This window comes from Pristiophorus japonicus, chromosome 3 (assembly GCF_044704955.1).
Source record: "Pristiophorus japonicus isolate sPriJap1 chromosome 3, sPriJap1.hap1, whole genome shotgun sequence".
In the NCBI taxonomy this organism is placed as follows: Eukaryota; Metazoa; Chordata; class Chondrichthyes; family Pristiophoridae; genus Pristiophorus; species Pristiophorus japonicus.
Window position 1 is genome coordinate 296,445,478 of NC_091979.1, and position 18,000 is coordinate 296,463,477.

General features: G+C 43.8%; 1 protein-coding gene across 4 annotated transcripts in view; it reads left to right on the forward strand.

Annotated features, from left to right (window-relative positions):
* The window catches only part of LOC139260339 (solute carrier family 22 member 15-like), a 59,190-nt gene that overhangs the window by 9,797 nt on the left and 31,393 nt on the right, over nucleotides 1–18,000 (forward strand). For all 4 annotated transcript variants that reach the window (XM_070876835.1, XM_070876836.1, XM_070876838.1 and 1 more), the window contains exons 3-4: nucleotides 9,103–9,235; nucleotides 16,948–17,112. In XM_070876835.1, coding sequence (XP_070732936.1) covers nucleotides 9,103–9,235; nucleotides 16,948–17,112 — 298 coding nt within the window. The remainder of the gene's footprint in view (nucleotides 1–9,102; nucleotides 9,236–16,947; nucleotides 17,113–18,000) is intronic.

Below are 18,000 nucleotides of genomic sequence, written 5' to 3' on the forward strand. Positions count from 1 at the left end.
AATTCAGAAGAATGAAAGGTGCTGTTATTGAAACGCATAAGGTTATGAGGGGGCTCAACAAGGTGGATGCAGAGAGGATGTTTCCTCTGATGGGGGAGACTACAACTAGGGTGCATAATCTTAGAATAAGGCGCCGCCCATTTAAAACTGAGATGCGGAGAAATTTCTTCTGAGGATTGTAGATCTGTGGAATTCGCTGCCTCAGAGAGCTGTGGAAGCTGGGACATTGAATAAATTTAAGACAGAAATAGACAGTTTCTTAAACGATATGGGAATAAGGGGTTATGAGGAGCGGACGGGGAAGTGGACCTGAGTCCATGATTGGATCAGTCATGATTGTATTAAATGGCGGAGCAGGCTCGAGGGGCCATATGGCCTACTCCTCCTATTTCTTATGTTACAGCCAGAGCTGATTTTGTATTTGTCATGCTCACCTTCAGGAAGAGATAGTGGGAATTGTTTGTTGATTTTTAGAAATTTTCTTGCCCTCAATTCCAAGACCCTGGGGCTAGTTGCACAGCCCTGACAGTTGAGATTAGTGGCATCGAAACAGACTAGGGATTGAACCTGATCTATTAGTGGTACAGTGGCACGATTGTGTTTGTTTTCAGGTGTGTATGTGTTTTTTTGCACAGAGATGAACAATAGGTGTGTGAATGCAGAGCATTGACATAAATGTGTAGTAACATCAGTACAAATAGAAAGCTGGTCAGAAACGGTTACGCACTCAAAGCTTTACAGCGTAATAAGATTGATGCGGTTGAACAAGAGGCATTTAAACTTTTTGCATTAATCACTAGCCCCCCCCCCCCCAACCAGGGCCTGAACATTTTGTATGATCATTGAATGACTTGATCCTTTCTTGAATGAAAAGTTGCTGCATGAAAGGTCCACATCGCACATTTCAAGCGACTCCAAACTTATCTGATACCTTTTTTGGGTCCTAGCAGCTGCTGCCCCTCTCGGTCTGGTTGGTTATTTCTGCGGACCTTCAGCCCTGATTGTCAGGTATTTTAACCAATCAATGGGCGTAAGGGAAGCTCTGCTTTTCGTAATGTCTCGAAGCAGTTAGCAGGAATGCTTGTGACTTCTGAGTCGCCTAACCCCCCCCCCTCCCGATGAACAAGCAAAGCGCAAAGCCATACAGAGCAGAATGTCCCAGCTTCGATTCCTGGTTAGCGGATTTCAGCAGGTGGGACGACCTGAATGGGCCTTTGGGCTAAGGGGAAGGAGGGACAAAATGGTCTGGGGTTCCCACTGTCACTGAAAAGTGTGTACATGTGGACAACATTGGCTTTCCAACACTCACTTTCATGGGCTTATTATACAAGAAGTGAAACTTGTATTTATATAGTGCCTTTCATGACCTCAATGGCCCAAAGTGCTTTCAGCCATTGAAATGGCGTGTAGTCACTGTTGTAAGGTTGGAAACAGGGCAGGCAATTTGCACACAGCAAGGTCCCACGAACAGCAATGACCAGATAATCTGTTTGGGAAAATCAAGTACCAGATTTCCACTACTCTTTGTATGATAAAGAAGTTTTGGGAATAAATATTGGCTGGAACACTGGGGAGAACTCCCCTGCTCTTTTCGAAATACTGCCATGGGATCCATCTGTGAGGGCAGATGGGGGCCTCATCCGAAAGACTGCATCTCCAACTGTGCAGCACTCCCTCAGCACTGCACTGGAAGTGTCAGTTTAGATTGGCCTTGAATTTGCGGTCGGAGGATTCCCGAGGGGAAATGGCTCTGATCCGCAAATAAAATGCCCACGTACCTGGTGGTTCAGGATGTACGGCGACTCGCAGTCCTGGGCCTCTCCAGGTACCTGTGGGTAGAGGCCCACATATCCCAGAGGTGCAGGCGGCTTGCATGGGCGGCCCAACCAATGAAAGAAGGGGATCCCCATTCATGCTTTTGGGGATTGTGTATGTACGGAAACCCCATAAGCATGAATGGGCATACCCCCCAAAATACATCGACACACCAAATAAATAAAAACAAATTACATATTTAAAATGCCATTTTTTTGAAAAATAAATGTAAATGTTTTAATGGGGCTAAAAAATAACTACCTTATTGCACAGGTTTTTTAAATTATTGAAAAAAAATTATTTTAATGTTTTTTTAAACTCTTAGGCCTTATGACTGCTTTTACCAGGCGTAAGAATTTCACGGGTATTCGCTGGGCAGAAGTTGGGCAAACTCTCCTCCTGCGGGTGGCCTTCTCCTGGGGATGCGAATGATCTGTCAAGAAGATTCTTGACAGATCTCAAGTTCCAAGTTTTCACTCGAGCGCTTTGCGTGTGAAAACCCAAAACTTGCGTGGTCCTTATGGGCTTGTACGCACCCGTAGGAGCAGCAAAATATGGGCCATTATGTTCTCAAGTCGCTGGAGTGGGGCTTGGACGCATGACCTTCTGACACTTAAGTGAGGTGCCAGTGTCGAACAGACCTCTGGGGCTGAACCATAGCGAGAAGGCAACTCCTTCAATGAAGTTCGGGGTGGTGGAGAAATGCAGCAGAAAAAAGAGAGAGAAGCATGTTTGATGAGATTATTGGAGCCAGATCGTGGCAGATGTATTCTGGACTGGCTGTGGTGGTGCAGCACTTTTTGTTGCACTGCTTCCTCCCACCACTGGAGGTCACAGACAGTTCCACTCCGCAGCTGGATATGAGACTTACACTGTGGACTGCCAGCTGATCTGTAGTTTGGCTGAATGTTGGTCAAGGCAGAGATTTACTCTTGTGATGCTTCAGCATCTTCTGTCACAACTTTTAATGCAAACTTTTAAGCTTTTACAAGGAAAGAAAGAGATACTTCAATTGTATAAAGCTCTGGCGAGCCACCAAATAGAGTACTGCGTTCAGTTCTGGGATATATTGGCCTTGGAGGAAGTGCAGTGCAGATTCACCAGAATGATTGTGGCTTAGAGGGTTAAGCTATGAGGATGTTGTATGAGGGATTGAATTTGGCAGATCCTGAGGCAGATAAATACAGCGGGAGGCGAGGACAGTGTGGACCTGCAAGGAGTCGACAGCACCGACAGTACAAATCCAGCTAATTCAACAACAACAACAAAAACTAAGGAGTGTCTTCAGGACACCAGGTAGGTGATTGGTTGGTGAGCAGCAACAATTTTTCTCTCTAAGCCAGGCAGTGGGTTAAACTAAGAGGTGGGAAACTATAATGAATTTTATTAAATTAATAACTCAACTAGTTAAACTAATTAATATAACTATAAATAATTGTTGAATAAAGACGAACTAATTAAATAAATATAAGAAGATTAGACTATGATATGGCAGGGCAGGTTGTGTGTCTGGACTGCAGTATGTGGGAGTTTGTGGACAGTCTGCAGTAGATGTCTCCCACTCGAATCTGTCCGGCTCAGAGTCATTAAGCTGGAATGCGAGTTAGAGACACTCTGACACATGAGGGAGGGGGATGAGTATCTGGACAGTTTGCTTCAAACTTTGGTCACACCTCGTAGAGAGGTGCATGATCAGAATGGGGTTGTTGTGACTGATAGAGTGAAGTGTAAGGGGAACCCAGGTAAGGAAGGGAACAAGGGCCCACAGAAACTGATCCTATCCCAACAGGTACAATGTACTTGCTACCTATGAGGATAAGGATAAAGACTGTCGGTAGGACAGCCAAAATTCGGACCACGGCACTTTGGAGCAGGAGGCTGTTATAAAGAAGGAGGAGGACGAGGAGAGGTAGTTGTAGGGAATTCTATAATTAGGGGGACAGATCAAGAGTCCCGCCTGGTATGTTGCCTACCTGGTGCTAGGGTGAGGGACGTCTTGAATCGGCTTGAAAGGATATTGGAGGGGAGGATCCAGTTGTTGTGGTCCATATTGGGACCAACAACACAGGGAAGTGTAGGCAAGAGGTCCTGTTTGGGGAGTACCAGGACCTAGAAGCTAAATTAAAGATCAGGATCTCAAGGGTTATAATCTCAATTATTACCTGAGCCACGTGCAAATTGGCACAGGGATAAGCTGATTAGGGATAAAGGAGTGGTGTGGGAAAGAGGGGTTCCATTTCATGGGGCACTGGCACCAGAATTGGGGCAGGGAGAAAATGTACCGTTGAGACGGGCTCCACCTGAACCGGTTTGGGATCAGGGTCCTAGCGGAAAGGATAAATAGGATGGTCACAAGGATTTTAAACTCGTAAATAGTTAGGGGGTGGGGGACTTGGGTGGAAATTGTAGTTCAAAATCAAACTAAAGGGAAGAGAGTAGAGTAACAGTCAGAAATTGTGCATTAGGCACTGCAGGTAAAGGGAAAGCTGAAAGATATAGTGATTAAACCAGGAGAGAAATAAGAAACATGTGAGTAAAACATTAGAGCGGAAGGACAGGCTAGGCTGTGTGGCCAAAATAAGCGTTCTTTATACAAATGCATAGAGTATAAAGAATAAATTGCATGAACTGCAGGCACAAATTCAACTTGGAGAGTACGACATGATAGCCATTCCTGAGAAATGGCTGCAAGACAATCAGGACTGGGAACTAAATATACCAGGTTATAAGGTCTACAGGAAAGATAGAGGAAATGGCAGAGGGAGAGGAGTAGCCTTTCTGATTAAGGATGAAATCACATCAATGCTGAGAGGATTGCAGATGACACTAAGCTGGGTGGCAGTGTGAGCTGTGAGGAGAATGCTAAGAGGCTGCAGGGTGACTTTGAACAGGTTAGGTGAGTGGGCAAATACATGGCAGATGCTGTATAATGTAAATGAATGTGAGGTTATCCATTTTGGTGGTACAAACAGGAAGGCAGATTATTATTTGAATGGTGACAGATTAGTAAAAGGGGAGGTGCAACGAGACCTGGGTATCATGGTACATCAGTCATTGAAAGTTGGCATGCAGGTACAGCAGGCGGTGAAGAAGGCAAGTGGCATGTTGGCCTTCATAGCGAGAGGATTTGAGTATAGGAGCAGGGAGGTCTTATTGCAGTTGTACAGGGCCATGGTGAGGCCACACCTTGAATATTGTGGACAGTTTTGGTCTCCTAATCTGAGGAAGGCCATTCTTGCTATTGAGGGAGTGCAGCAAAGGTTCACCAGACTGATTCCTGGGATGACAGGACTGACATATGAAGAAAGACTGGATCGACTAGGCTTATATTCATGGGATTTGGAAGAATGAGAGGGGATCTCATAGAAACATATAAAATTCTGACGGGATTGGACAGGTTAGATGTAGGAAGAATGTTCCCGATGTTGGGGAAGTCCAGAAGCAGGGGTCACTGTCTTAAGGATAAGGGGTAAGCCATTTAGGACCGAGATGAGGAGAAAATTCTTCACTCCGAGTTGTGAGCATGTGGAATTCTCTATCACAGAAAGTTGTTGAGGCCAGTTCGTTAAATATATTCAAAAGGGAGTTATATGTGGCCCTTACGGCTAAAGGGATTAAGGGATATGGAGAGAAAGCAGGAATGGAGCACTGAAGTGCATGATCAGCCATGATCATATTGAATGGTGGTGCAGGCTCGAGTGGCCAAATGGCTTACTCCTGCACCTATTTTCAATGTTTCTATGAAATAACGAGATAATCAGGCAGTGGTGACATTTTGGGTAGAATTAAGAAATAGAAAAGGATTTAAGACTGTAGTGGGAGATGTGTATGGTCCCCCAGGTGGTAGTTATGAAGTGCTAGATTGTATAAATGCAGAGATTAGACAAACATGTAGTTAAGGCATTTTAACTTTCATATAGATTGGGATAAGCAGACTAGCACCTGTCAGAAAGGTAGTGAATTTCTTGTGTGTCTGGGATAGTTTTCTACAACAATATGTCCTAGAGGCAACAAGGGGGACAGGCAGATTAGATTTAGTAATGAGTAATGAACCAGATTTAGTTAATAGCCTAATGGTGCGTGAACATTTATCTAATAGGGATCATAATCGGATTGAGCTGAATGTAGCGTTTGAAAGGGAGAACGCGAAACAACTACCAGGATTCTAGATTTAGGTAAAGCCGACTTCAATGAGAAGAGACCGAGACTATCCACAATAAACTAGGCAAATCTGTTAATGGGTAAAACGACAGAAGATCAGTGGGAGATGTTCAAAGAAGAATTTAATGTGATATAGAACCAGTTTATACCCCTGAGGGGCAAGAGCTCTACTTGCCAAAAAAGACAGCCATGGAAGGACTGAAGAGGTAAGGGACAGCATAAAACTAAAAGAAAAAGCCTACAAAAATGCAAAAAATACCACGGCGAATGGGAAAGATACGAAGAACAGCAAAGGGTCACAAACCAGATAGCAAGAGCTACAAAAATGGAGTATGAAAAGAAACTTGCAAGGATATCAAAATCAATATTAAGAATTATTACAATTACATGAGGAAAAGAGAGTAGGCAGGGGCAATGTTGGCCCCTTAAAAACTGATAGCGGTAATATTGTCAATGAGAAGGAAATGGCGGACATGTTGACTAATTACTTTGCCTCAGTATTTACAGTAGAGAAAGAGAATAGCATGCCAAAAATCCCAAGGAAACGATTATTGAATCGGGGACAGGGACTAATGTAAGTAGAATAACAGGCCTTTGTATTTATAGCTTTGTATCTAGAGGACTAGAATACAGAGGGGTTCCTGAATTGAGAGAACTTTGGAAGATTATAATTAAGGCACTTGAAATATGCTCATCCTCCTTTAAAACCCTGGGATGGAAACCATCTAGTCCTGGGGATTTGTCACTCTAGTGCCATTACTTTCTTCATTACTGTTACTTTACTTGCGTTAATTGAGTCCCTGCCTCCGATTCAACATTACTTTCTTTGGGATTTCAGGTATGCTATCCTTTTCTACTGTAAATACCGATGCAAAGTAATTATTCAACATGTCAGACTTTTCAGGAGTGAAATTAGGAAACACTTCTACGCATGAAGGGTGGTAAAAGTTTGGAACTCTCTTCTGAAAATGGCAATTGGTGCTGGATCAATTGTTAATTTTAAATCTGAGATTGATTGCTTTTTGTTAACCAACAATATTAAGGGATATGGGCCAAAGGTAGATACATGGAGTTAGGTTGCAGATCAACCATGATCTCATTGAATGGCGGAACAGGCTCGAGGGATTGAATAGCGGAACAGGCTCGAGGGGCTGATTGACCTACTCCTGTTCCCAACTTCCTATGTTCCTATTTCCTTGAGTATAGAAGATTAAGGGGTGGTCTAATTGAGGTGTTTAAGTTGATTATAGAATTTGATAGGGCAGGTGCAGATATTTCCTCTGGTGGAGGAATCTAGAACAAGGGGGCACCATCTTAAAATGAGAGAAGCACTTTATTACACAAAAGTTAGTGGAACTCTATTCCCCAAAAGGTTATGGATGCTGGAGTTTTCAAGACTCGGATCGATAGATTTTTGCTAGCTAAGGTGTAAATGGTTTTGCCCCTGGTGGTTTCGAATCACCCCTCTGACAATAGTTCTAGACACCGGAATTATAGTGGTGAACAGTAATATACAATAATAGTCAGATCTTTTCGGTCTCCACCATTACAATGTTTTTATTCAAGTTAAAACACACCTGCACCATGTAAACACACCCTGGTAGTGTAATACAAACAAACGCAGTACAACACACAGGTCTGGCCTGTCTAAACAGGCCCTTAACGCGAATAACCACGACTAAAACATCCCTGCTCGGATTCAAAATTGCACCACTGAAATCTGTCCCTTATGATCCTTGCAAAAACCTCCCCACTAAAACCCCTAAGGCTTGGTTGGGACACATGACACCCTTTCACACTATGCGGTGGTCTTAAAGATGCGTGGGCTGGGATAAATGCTCACCAATTACCCCTCTGGCTTACTCGCTGTTTCTCCCAACGAGGCATATCTTCTGGGTCCGTACCAAACTCTGGTATTCAAGTCCAGTCTCAAGGTCAGCCTCCCAGTCGAAGTAGCAAGGCTCTCTTGGCTCGTAGAGGGTGGTTTCTTCTCTCCGTCCCAGACAGAGTGCCCAGTCCTTGTGCGTTGCAAGCAGGAGGAGAAGAGGGGAGAGAGCGAGACCTGGCTGCAACTGCCGTTCTCTTATACCTGCAAGACTGCTTCTTCTCGCGTCAAAAGTCCGACTGTCCTTCCCCTGAGGCTGTGCAACTGAAAAGCAAACGCAAGTCTGTGCCTGTTCCTTTGTCAACTGGGCTGTACCTCGATGTGTGGCTCCAACAAGTCTGGTCGAATAGCTTTCCTTTGTCTTTCGATGGCCTGAAACCCCGGTCACTTTACTTAATGTCTCACTGATGGGTTCCCATTCCATGACAAACGGTGCCTATCAGCCATGATGTTCCTGCTTTCAGCCATTCTCATTCTCGCCCAGCTGATGTGTATTCAAGTTAAACATGTTTGGACCTGCCCCAGCCAGCTCTTCTGCTGTACTGTGAATATAGTAGCAATGTCCAAAAAGTGTTTTCGACGAATTCTTACAAAGGGTATAGAGCTAAGGTGGGTAAAAGGAGTTGAGGCAATGGTGGAACAAGCTCGAGAGGCTGAATGGCCTACTACTATGCCTATGTTCCGAAACAGTTATTAAATACTTTTGCTTCTTAAGGCCAGCGGGGTTGTTGATGTTTGTCCAACAATCTCGTGCTGTGTTGGCACAGACCTGCACAGGTAAAAGTCCAGAAAACGAATGCTGAACGCTCTGGTACACACTCAGTTACCTGGCGTGTGTATTGATGTGCTATGTTCAGTTATCCTTTGCAATGGCGCATATGCCTTTATGGGGCTATGGTTGAAGCAGTGTTGAATGTGGTGCAACGTAAATGAGGCCCAGGCCTCTTAAATATCTCAGGCTTCCCGTTGGCAAGAATGGGTGGGTGGCAGTGGTTAAAATCAGCCCTTTCCAGCCTGCCTAACACATCCAGCCTTGTGTGTGGCACGTTCTAGGATTTTTCTGGTAATTTTGCACTTCTGCTGAGAAATTCTTGTTCCCTGCTCAGTGTGACATATTTTCAGAAATGTTTCCGCCCCCACCAATCCCTTTCGGAGAAACTTTGGAATTATTGATTTTAAATTGCTGATGAACCGTTTGCTTTCAAGAAAAATAACTTGCTGTTTTTTTAATATACCAATAGTGGTACTTAATCAGACGTGAAGCGTACAAAGTGAACTTGGCTGGGTCCTTGTTCTTCGTGGGACTGCTCATCGGTAACATCTTGTTTGGGCCCTTGTCTGACCGATTTGGCAGGAAACCAATCTTCCTTACAGGTAAGCAGGCCTCCCACGCTGTATCTGCATTCTGGAGTTCAATTAAAAGAGCTAAGGACACACTTACTCATTGCATATAGTACGCAGTTTCATCCTTTATTATGAGCATAATAGTTATGATCTGAAATGAACTGCCTGAAAGGGTGGTGTTGGCAGATTCAATTATGGCTTTCAAAAAGAAATATCAGGGCTATGTGGAAAGGGCAACAACAAAAATAACTTGCATTTATATAGGACCTTTAACATAGTAAAACATCCCAAGGTGCTTCACAGGAGTGTTATAAGACAAAACAAATAAATTTGATATCGAGCCACTTAAGAACTTACAGCAGATGACCAAAAGCTTGGACAAAGAGATAGGTTTAAAGGAGAAGGGGAGTGGGACTAGCTGAAGTGCTCTTGCACAGAATATGTTCATAGAAACATAGAAAATAGGTGCAGGAGTAGGCCATTCGGCCCTTCGAGCCCACACCACCATTCAATAAGATCATGGCTGATCATTCCCTCAGTACCCCTTTCCTGCTTTCTCTCCATACCCCTTGATCCTTTAGCCGTAAGGGCCATATCTAACTCCCTCTTGAATATATCCAATGAACTGGCATCAACAACTCTCTGCGGTAGGGAATTCCACAGGTTAACAACTCTCTGAATGAAAAAGTTTCTCCTCATCTCAGTCCTAAATGGCCTACCCCTTATCCTAAGACTGTGCCCCCTGGTTCTGGACTTCCCCATCATCGGCAACATTCTTCCCGCATCTAACCTGTCCAGTCCCGTCAAAATCTTGTAAGTTTCTATGAGATCCCCTCTCATCCTTCTAAACTCCAGTGTATAAAGGCCTAGTTGATCCAGTCTCTCCTCGTATATCAGTCCCGCCATCCCGGAATCAGTGTGGTGAACCTTCGCTGCACTCCCTCAATAGTAAGAATGTCCTTCCTCAGATTAGGAGAACAAAACTGAACACAATATTCCAGGTGAGGCCTCACCAAGGCCCTGTACAACTGCAGTAAGACCTCCCTGCTCCTATACTCAAATCCACTAGCTATGAAGACCAACATACCATTTGCCATCTTCACTGCCTGCTGTACCTGCATGCCAACTTTCAATGACTGATGAACCATGACATCCAGGTCTCGTTGCACCACCTCCTTTCCTAATCTGCCGCCATTCAGATAATCTGCCTTTGTGTTTTTGCCCCCAAAGTGGATAACCTCACATTTATCCACATTATACTGCATTTGCCATGCATTTGCCCACTCACCCTGCAGCCTTTTAGCGTCCTCCTCACAGCTCACACTGCCACCCGGTTTAGTCTCATCTGCAAACTTGGAGATATTACACTCAATTCCTTCATCTAAATCATTAATGTATCTTGTAAAGAGCTGGGGTCCCAGCACTGAGCCCTGCGGTACTCCACTAGTCACTGCCTGCCATTCTGAAAAGGACCCGTTTATCCCGACTCTCTGCTTCCTATCTGCCAATCAGTTCTCTATCCATGTCAGTACATTACCCCCAATACCATGTGCTTTGATTTTGCACACCAATCTCTTGTGTGGGACTTTGTCAAAAGCCTTTTGAAAGTCCAAATACACCACATCCACTGGTTCTCCCTTGTCCACTCTACTAGTTACATCCTCAAAAAATTCCAGAAGATTTGTCAAGCATGATTTCCCTTTCATAAATCAATGCTGACTTGGACCGATCCTGTCACTGCTTTCCAAATGCGTAGCTATTTCATCTTTAATAATTGATTCCAACATTTTCCCCACTACTGATGTCGGGCTAACCGGTCCATAATTACCTGTTTTCTCTCTCCCTCCTTTTTTAAACAGTGGTGTTACATTAGCTACCCTCCAGTCCATAGGAACTGATCCAGAATCGATAGACTGTTGGAAAATGATCACCAATGCATCCACTATTTCGATGGCCACTTCCTTAAGTACTCTGGGATGCAGACTATCAGGCCCCGGGGATTTATCGGCCTTCAATCCCATCAATTTCCCTAACACAATATCCCGTTTTATAAGGATATCCTTCAGTTCCTCCTCCTCACTAGACCCTCGGTCCCCTAGTATTTCCGGAAGGTTATTTGTGTCTTCCTTCGTGAAAACAGAACCAAAGTATTTGTTTAACTGGACTGCCATTTCTTTGTTCCCCATTATATAAATTCACCTGAATCTGACTGCAAGGGACCTATGTTTGTTTTCACTAATCTTTTTCTCTTCACATATCTATAGAAGCTTTTGCAGTCAGTTTTTATGTTCCCATCAAGCTTCCTCTCATACTCTATTTCACCCCTCCTAATTAAACCCTTTGTCCTCCTCTGCTGTATTACAAAATTCTCCCAGTCCTCAGGTTTGCTGCTTTTTCTGGCCTTCCTTGGATTTAACACTATCCTTAATTTCCCTCGTTAGCCACGGTTGAGCCACCTTCTCCGTTTTATTTTTACACCAGATAGGGATGTACAATTGTTGAAGTTCCTCCATGTGATCTTTAAATGTTTGCCATTGCTTATCCACCGTCAACCCTTTAAGTATCACTCGACAATCTATTCTAGCCAAGTCACGTCTCATACCATCGAAGTTACCTTTCCCCAAGTTCAAGACCCGAGTCTCTGAATTAACTTTGTCATTAATAAAGAATTCTACCATATTATGGTCACGCTTCCCAAGGGGCCTCGGTCTAGGATGGCCAGCCCTCTAGTTGGTTCCTCGACATATTGGTGTAGAAAACCATCCCTAATACACTCCAGGAAATCCTCCTCCACCACATTGCTACCAGTTTGGTTAGCCCAGTCAATATGTAGATTAAAGTCGCCCATGATAACTGCTGTACCTTTATTGCACGCATCCCTAATTTCTTGTTTGATGCTGTCCCCATCCTCTACTACTGTTTGGTGGTCTGTACACAACTCCCACTAGCGTTTTCTGCCCTTTGGTATTCCATAGCTCCACCCAGATTCCACATCATCCAAGCTAATGTCCTTATTATTGCATTAATTTCCTCTTTATCCAGCAACGCCACCCCACCTCCTTTTCCTTTCTGTCTATCCTTCTTAAATGTTGAATACCCCCCTGGATGTTGAGTTCCCAGCCTTGGTCACTCTGGAGCCATGTCACCGTGATGCCAATTACATCATATCTGTTAACTGCTATCTGCACAGTTACCTCGTCTACCTTATTCCGAATATTCCTCGCATTGAGGCACAGAGCCTTCAGTCTTGACTTTTTAACACCCATTGCCTCATAGGATTTTGCTGTAATGTGGCCCTTTTTGGTTTTTGCCTTGGGTTTCTCTGCCCTCCACTTTTATTTTTCTTCTTTCTATCTTTTGCTTCTGCCCGCATTCTACTTCCCTCTTCTCCCTGCGTAGGATCCCATCCCCCCTGCCATATTAGTTTAGCCCCTCCCCAACAGCACTAGCAAACACTCCCCCTAGGACATTGGTTCCGGTCCTGCCCAGGTGCAGACCGTCCGGTTTGTACTGGTCCCACCTCCCCCAGAACCGGTTCCAATGTCCCAGAAATTTGAATCCCTCCCTTCTGCACCACTCCTCAAGCCACGTATTCATCTGAGCTATCCTGCAATTCCTACTCTGACTAGCACGTGGCACTGGTAGCAATCCTGAGATTACTACATTTGAGATCCTACTTTTTAATTTAGCTCCTAGTTAAATTCATCTTGTCGGACCTCATCCCGTTTTTTTTACCTATATCGTTGGTACCTATGCACCACGACAACTGGCTGTTTACCCCCCCTTCAAAATGTCCTGCACCCGCTCCGAGACATCCTTGACCCTTGCACACCAGGGAGGCAACATACCATCCTGGAGTCTCGGTTGCGGCCGCAGAAACATCTATCTAATCCCCTTACATAGAATCCCCTATCACTATAGCTCTCCCACTCTTTTTCCTGTCCTCCAGTGCAGCAGAGCCACCTACGGTGCCGTGGACTTGGCTGCTGCTGCCCTCCCCTGATGAGTTATCCCCCTCAACAGCGGTGTATCTGTTTTGCAGGGGGATGACCGCAGGGGACCCCTGCACTACCTTCCTTCCAGTGCCCTTCCTGTTGGTCACCCATCCCCTATCTGGCTGTGTAAGACCAACTCACTAAACATGCTATTCACGTCATTCCCAGCATTGTGGATGCTCCAGAGTGAATCCACCCGCAGCTCCAGTGCCGCAATGCGATCTGTCAGGAGCTGCAACCGGATACACTTCCCACATAGTACAGGAGGAGCATAACACATGTCTGAGCTCTCCTGCCATGACTTAACCCCTAGATTAACTTAATTTGGCAACAATAATGCTAAAGATTACTTACTGATAAAGAAAAGAAAAAGAAAAATCTACTCACCAATCACCAGCCAATCACTTACCCCCTTGGCTGTGACATCAGCTTTCGATTTCTTTTTACTTTTTTGCCTTCTCTCCCTGCTGCAGCTGCACCAGCTGGCCTTTATAGGCCTCTCCGACATCCCCAAACCTCTTGCTGTGGCGTCACACTTGGTTTTCTTTTCCTCCCAGGTCGGGAAGTCAGCACTGGTGGGAAAAACAAGACAAAGCAACACCTCCCGCTCCCACTTGCCCAAACTCTCCCACTTACCAAACTCTTACCTTTGCACTCTGAACTGCCACTGCATTCCGAGCAAGACTGCACCAAGCACCCTCTTTTTATACTGTTCCTGGCTGACTCACTGGCCTATTTAGGGAACCAGTTTTTACTAGCTGCCCAATTAACTAAGCTAGCTTAATCATACCATGTGTAAGTATAAAAGTGAGATTTATTTTATACTTGGTCTACTTAACCAATTTAATTAAATGTAAAGACTGGGATTTCAACAACACCAACTGCATTTATATAGCGTCTTTAACATGCTTCACAGGAGCGTTATCAAACAAAATTTAACACCAAGCCACATAATGAGATATAAGGACAGGTGATCAAAAGGTTGGTCAAAGAGGTATGTATTAAGGAGAAGAGAGAGGCAGAGAGATTTAGGGAGGGAATTCCAGAGTTTAGGGCCGAGGCAGCTGAAGGCATGGCCGTTAATGGTGAAGTGATGAAAATTGGGGATGCGCAAGAGCCCAGAATCGAAGGAGCGCAGAGATCTCATGGTTGTAAGGGTGGAGAAGATTATAAAGATAGGGAGGGGCGAGACCATGGAGGGACTTGAACACAAGGATGAGAATTTAAAATCGAGTCGTTGCTGAATCGGCAGGCAATGTAAGTTAGCGAGCACAGGGGTGATGTGTGAATGGGACGAGGTGCGAGTTTGGATATGGGCAGTAGAGTTTTGGATGAGGTGAAGTTTTATGGAGGGTGCAAATGAGAGGCCAGTCAGGAAAACATTGGAATAGTCGAGTCTAGAAGCATGAATGGGGTTTCAGCAGTAGATATGCTGAGACAGAGACAGATGTGGAGACGGGTGATATTACGGATGTGGAAATAGGTTCACTTGATCTGAAACGATGCAGAGTTCAGCTATACGATAACAACTAAAAAGGAAAGAAAGGTTTGGATTTGTGCTGCACCTGATCACATCTCTCAAATATCCCAAAACATTTTAGATACAATATCCAACATTTTTTGTTGTAGATATGCAGGCAAGAGTATAAATAATTTTTATATTCAATATGCTCTTGAGAGGTGTTTCACATTGCTTGACGTTCCTGAGTTTAGGAGATTGATTGAGATCTGTCGCAGATTATTCTGGAATTTGTACATCGATACATGCCTGTCCAATTAAAAGGTGCAATGATTTCGGAGACTGATATAAGGATAAATGTGGTTTGGAAATGGCTAGATTTTAAAAGTAGGCTGTCTTTCCTCATTAAATTTCAGAAAGTAGCAGTCAGTTTCTCTGATCTGTAGCCAAGATGCAGAAGCTGGGCTCTAGGTGTTAGTGAAATGATCGGACTTCTGAAGGGCCATGGATATTTTATTTGTAGGTAAGCCATGCCAGTCAGACATAGGGACAGTTTGGTTGTTGATAAGTGTTAAAAGTATACAAGTTTACAGATTGCATTTTAACAGACCAAACTTGGCAAACAGACTTTTTTTCTAGTAGAAGTTCAAAAATGTACATTGTTTAAAGCATTAAGAAGTCCTGAGTAGACATAGAAACATAGAAAATAGGTGCAGGAGTAGGCCATTCAGCCCTTCTAGCCTGCACCACCATTCAGTGACTTCATGGCTGAACATGCAACTTCAGTACCCCATTCCTGCTTTCTCGCCATACCCCTTGATCCCCCTAGTAGTAAGGACTTCATCTAACTCCTTTTTGAATATATTTAGTGAATTGGCCTCAACAACTTTCTATGGTAGAGAATTCCACAGATTCACCACTCACTGGGTGGTGAGTAAACAGCCGTCTCTCATTAGCATGGAATGCAAACGTCTGTCCACTTTATGCCTTTGAGCTTGATTGACTGGCAGTCAGTTGGAGGCCTTATAGTTTGGAATATGTACTGCAGACTTTTCTTAGCATCTTCAGTTCAATTTCTGGAATTGACACTTTGTCCCCATGTAGGAATCACATGCACCAGTGTATCACCTTGTGCCATTAAGGGTCTCTGAAAGGTTCTTAGCTTTATTATTTTCCAAATACTTGCGCCACCAGTAATTTGCTGTGTCTTTATCCTGTGCAATTCTAGATAGAAAGAAAGAACTTGCATTTATATAGCGCATTTCACATCCTCGCGGCACCCCAAAGAACCAATTCATTACTTTTGAAGTGTAGCCACTGTTATATAGGCAAACACAGCAGCTAATTTAGCCATTATCCTGCTTGTAAATAAAAATAACTCCGTTTTAGTTGGAAAGAAATGGTTTGATTGGATTAGGTCAGAAACATGTTGATGGCCTTTTGATGTATTATGCCTTAATTACCTCACCGTCCCCGCTCCAGGCATGTTGTACCTTTTACAGCATACACATGGGTGGTCTCTTTCTGAAAGTTACCTTTCTGCTGTCAAGAGAAATTGAGAGAAAGTTTCAATCAAAAGTAAGGGTGCAAATGATACCTTTTATTTAAGAGGTGTCATATATAATTATGTTACTTAAATTATATCTTAGTCACTATCAATTTTAAAAAAGTTAAGACACTTCCTTAGATGAATGGTTGGAGTCCTGACCTGCTGGAACTGAAGCTGATTGACAGCTTTTTCAATTGGAAAAATTAGTGGAATAAATGTTTGGAGTAATATTAAGGGAAACATTGAGTTATCCTTAACCAGTGCGCCCTCCACAGGAAGTCGGGAGTGGGTGACAGTTGCTGCCACACACCTCCTCCGTCTGCCCTTCACCCCATTGGACTACTCCTGATGTCCCAGTTTTGGTTAAGCCGTGGCACACTCCATGGGTACACATTGAGAAATGATGTACTGAGCACACGCTGCTGGGACTTGAGGACTTTCACGGCCGCTGGGTACCGGAGGAGCTGGAGTGCGTCATCACCTCCAGAAATAACATTTTGATTTGATTTGTTAAATTTCATTTAAATTTGGTTTAATTTGCGGTTTATTGGTTGTTGTCTTATTGGTGATGACACCAGCCATCAATCACCGTATTTCAACATAAAAGGTGTACTGAGCACAGAAAATTCAACCATCTACAGATGGAGTGGAAATTGATAATGGGCCGCCTCTTAACTCTTGAATGGTCTGGTCTCTTTGAAGAAATGTTTCAAACGTTATTCCTTTATATTTCTTCCAGGCTTGTTTTTCGATGTGGTGTTCGGGTTTCTTACAGCGATCGCTCCGAACTATGAAATCTTTGCCATGACACGACTTCTTGTTGGGCTTGTGAATGGTGGGATGTCCCTGGTGGCCTTTGTACTAACACAGGAGTTTGTGGGAAAATCCTATTGGGCTTTGACAGGTGGGTGCACTGCCGCTCTTTGACGATTGGGTCTGCTGATAGATGAGGAGCTTTAGGATCAAGTGTAATATAACGCAGCTTGCTATTTTTAACATTAACTCTGATTATCCCAATAAAGTAAATTTGCTTATAGCAGCTCATGTCAATCAGGTCCACATGAATTTGCCCAACTGCTTGCTATTCTGTTTTGAAATGTTTGGGAGTAAGAGAGGGCAGTAATGCAGAGCATTTCTGAAATGTATTGCTCTCTCATCGTCACTTGAGTTTCCCTGACCAATGTCTAACGTTGTGCTATGAACATGTTCTCACTTGCATCTTGAACAGTATCTCAAACCTACCCAGCAAGACAGTTTTCAGGCAGGAGAACACCGTTGGTTGATCTAGGCCACCGATCCACAGTATTCCTTTTTCTAACATTTCTAATAACCCGAAGTCCCATTTGTTGATAAGAACCTGTGTCGTTCCTTCTTAAAACCCACTAAGGTTTCGTGTTCACCCTGTGCCATAAATCTGTTCCACATACTGATCACTCTTCTAGTTTAAAAAGATAAGTTCTTCCTACATTTCCTATTTTCTTTTGTTGCCCTTAATATGACCCTTTGTGCTTAAGCTCTGTACACGGCAGAAAAGGTAACTTGGATTCAATTTGTCCAAACCCTTCATCATTATCAACATCTCTAACCTATCCCGTCTGAGTCTTTTCTTTTCAAGAGAGAAAAGACCCAGGGCAGTCAATCTATATATCATTTGTAGATCGTCTCTCAATGATCATGAGCATTTGACCATTTCCGCATAGTCTGTATCCCGTAGTTTAGCTTCTTACTTTAAGCTGCAGAAGTGGGAAAGTTGTGGATCATTTCTGTCTCCTCCAAATGTCAGCATTTGTCC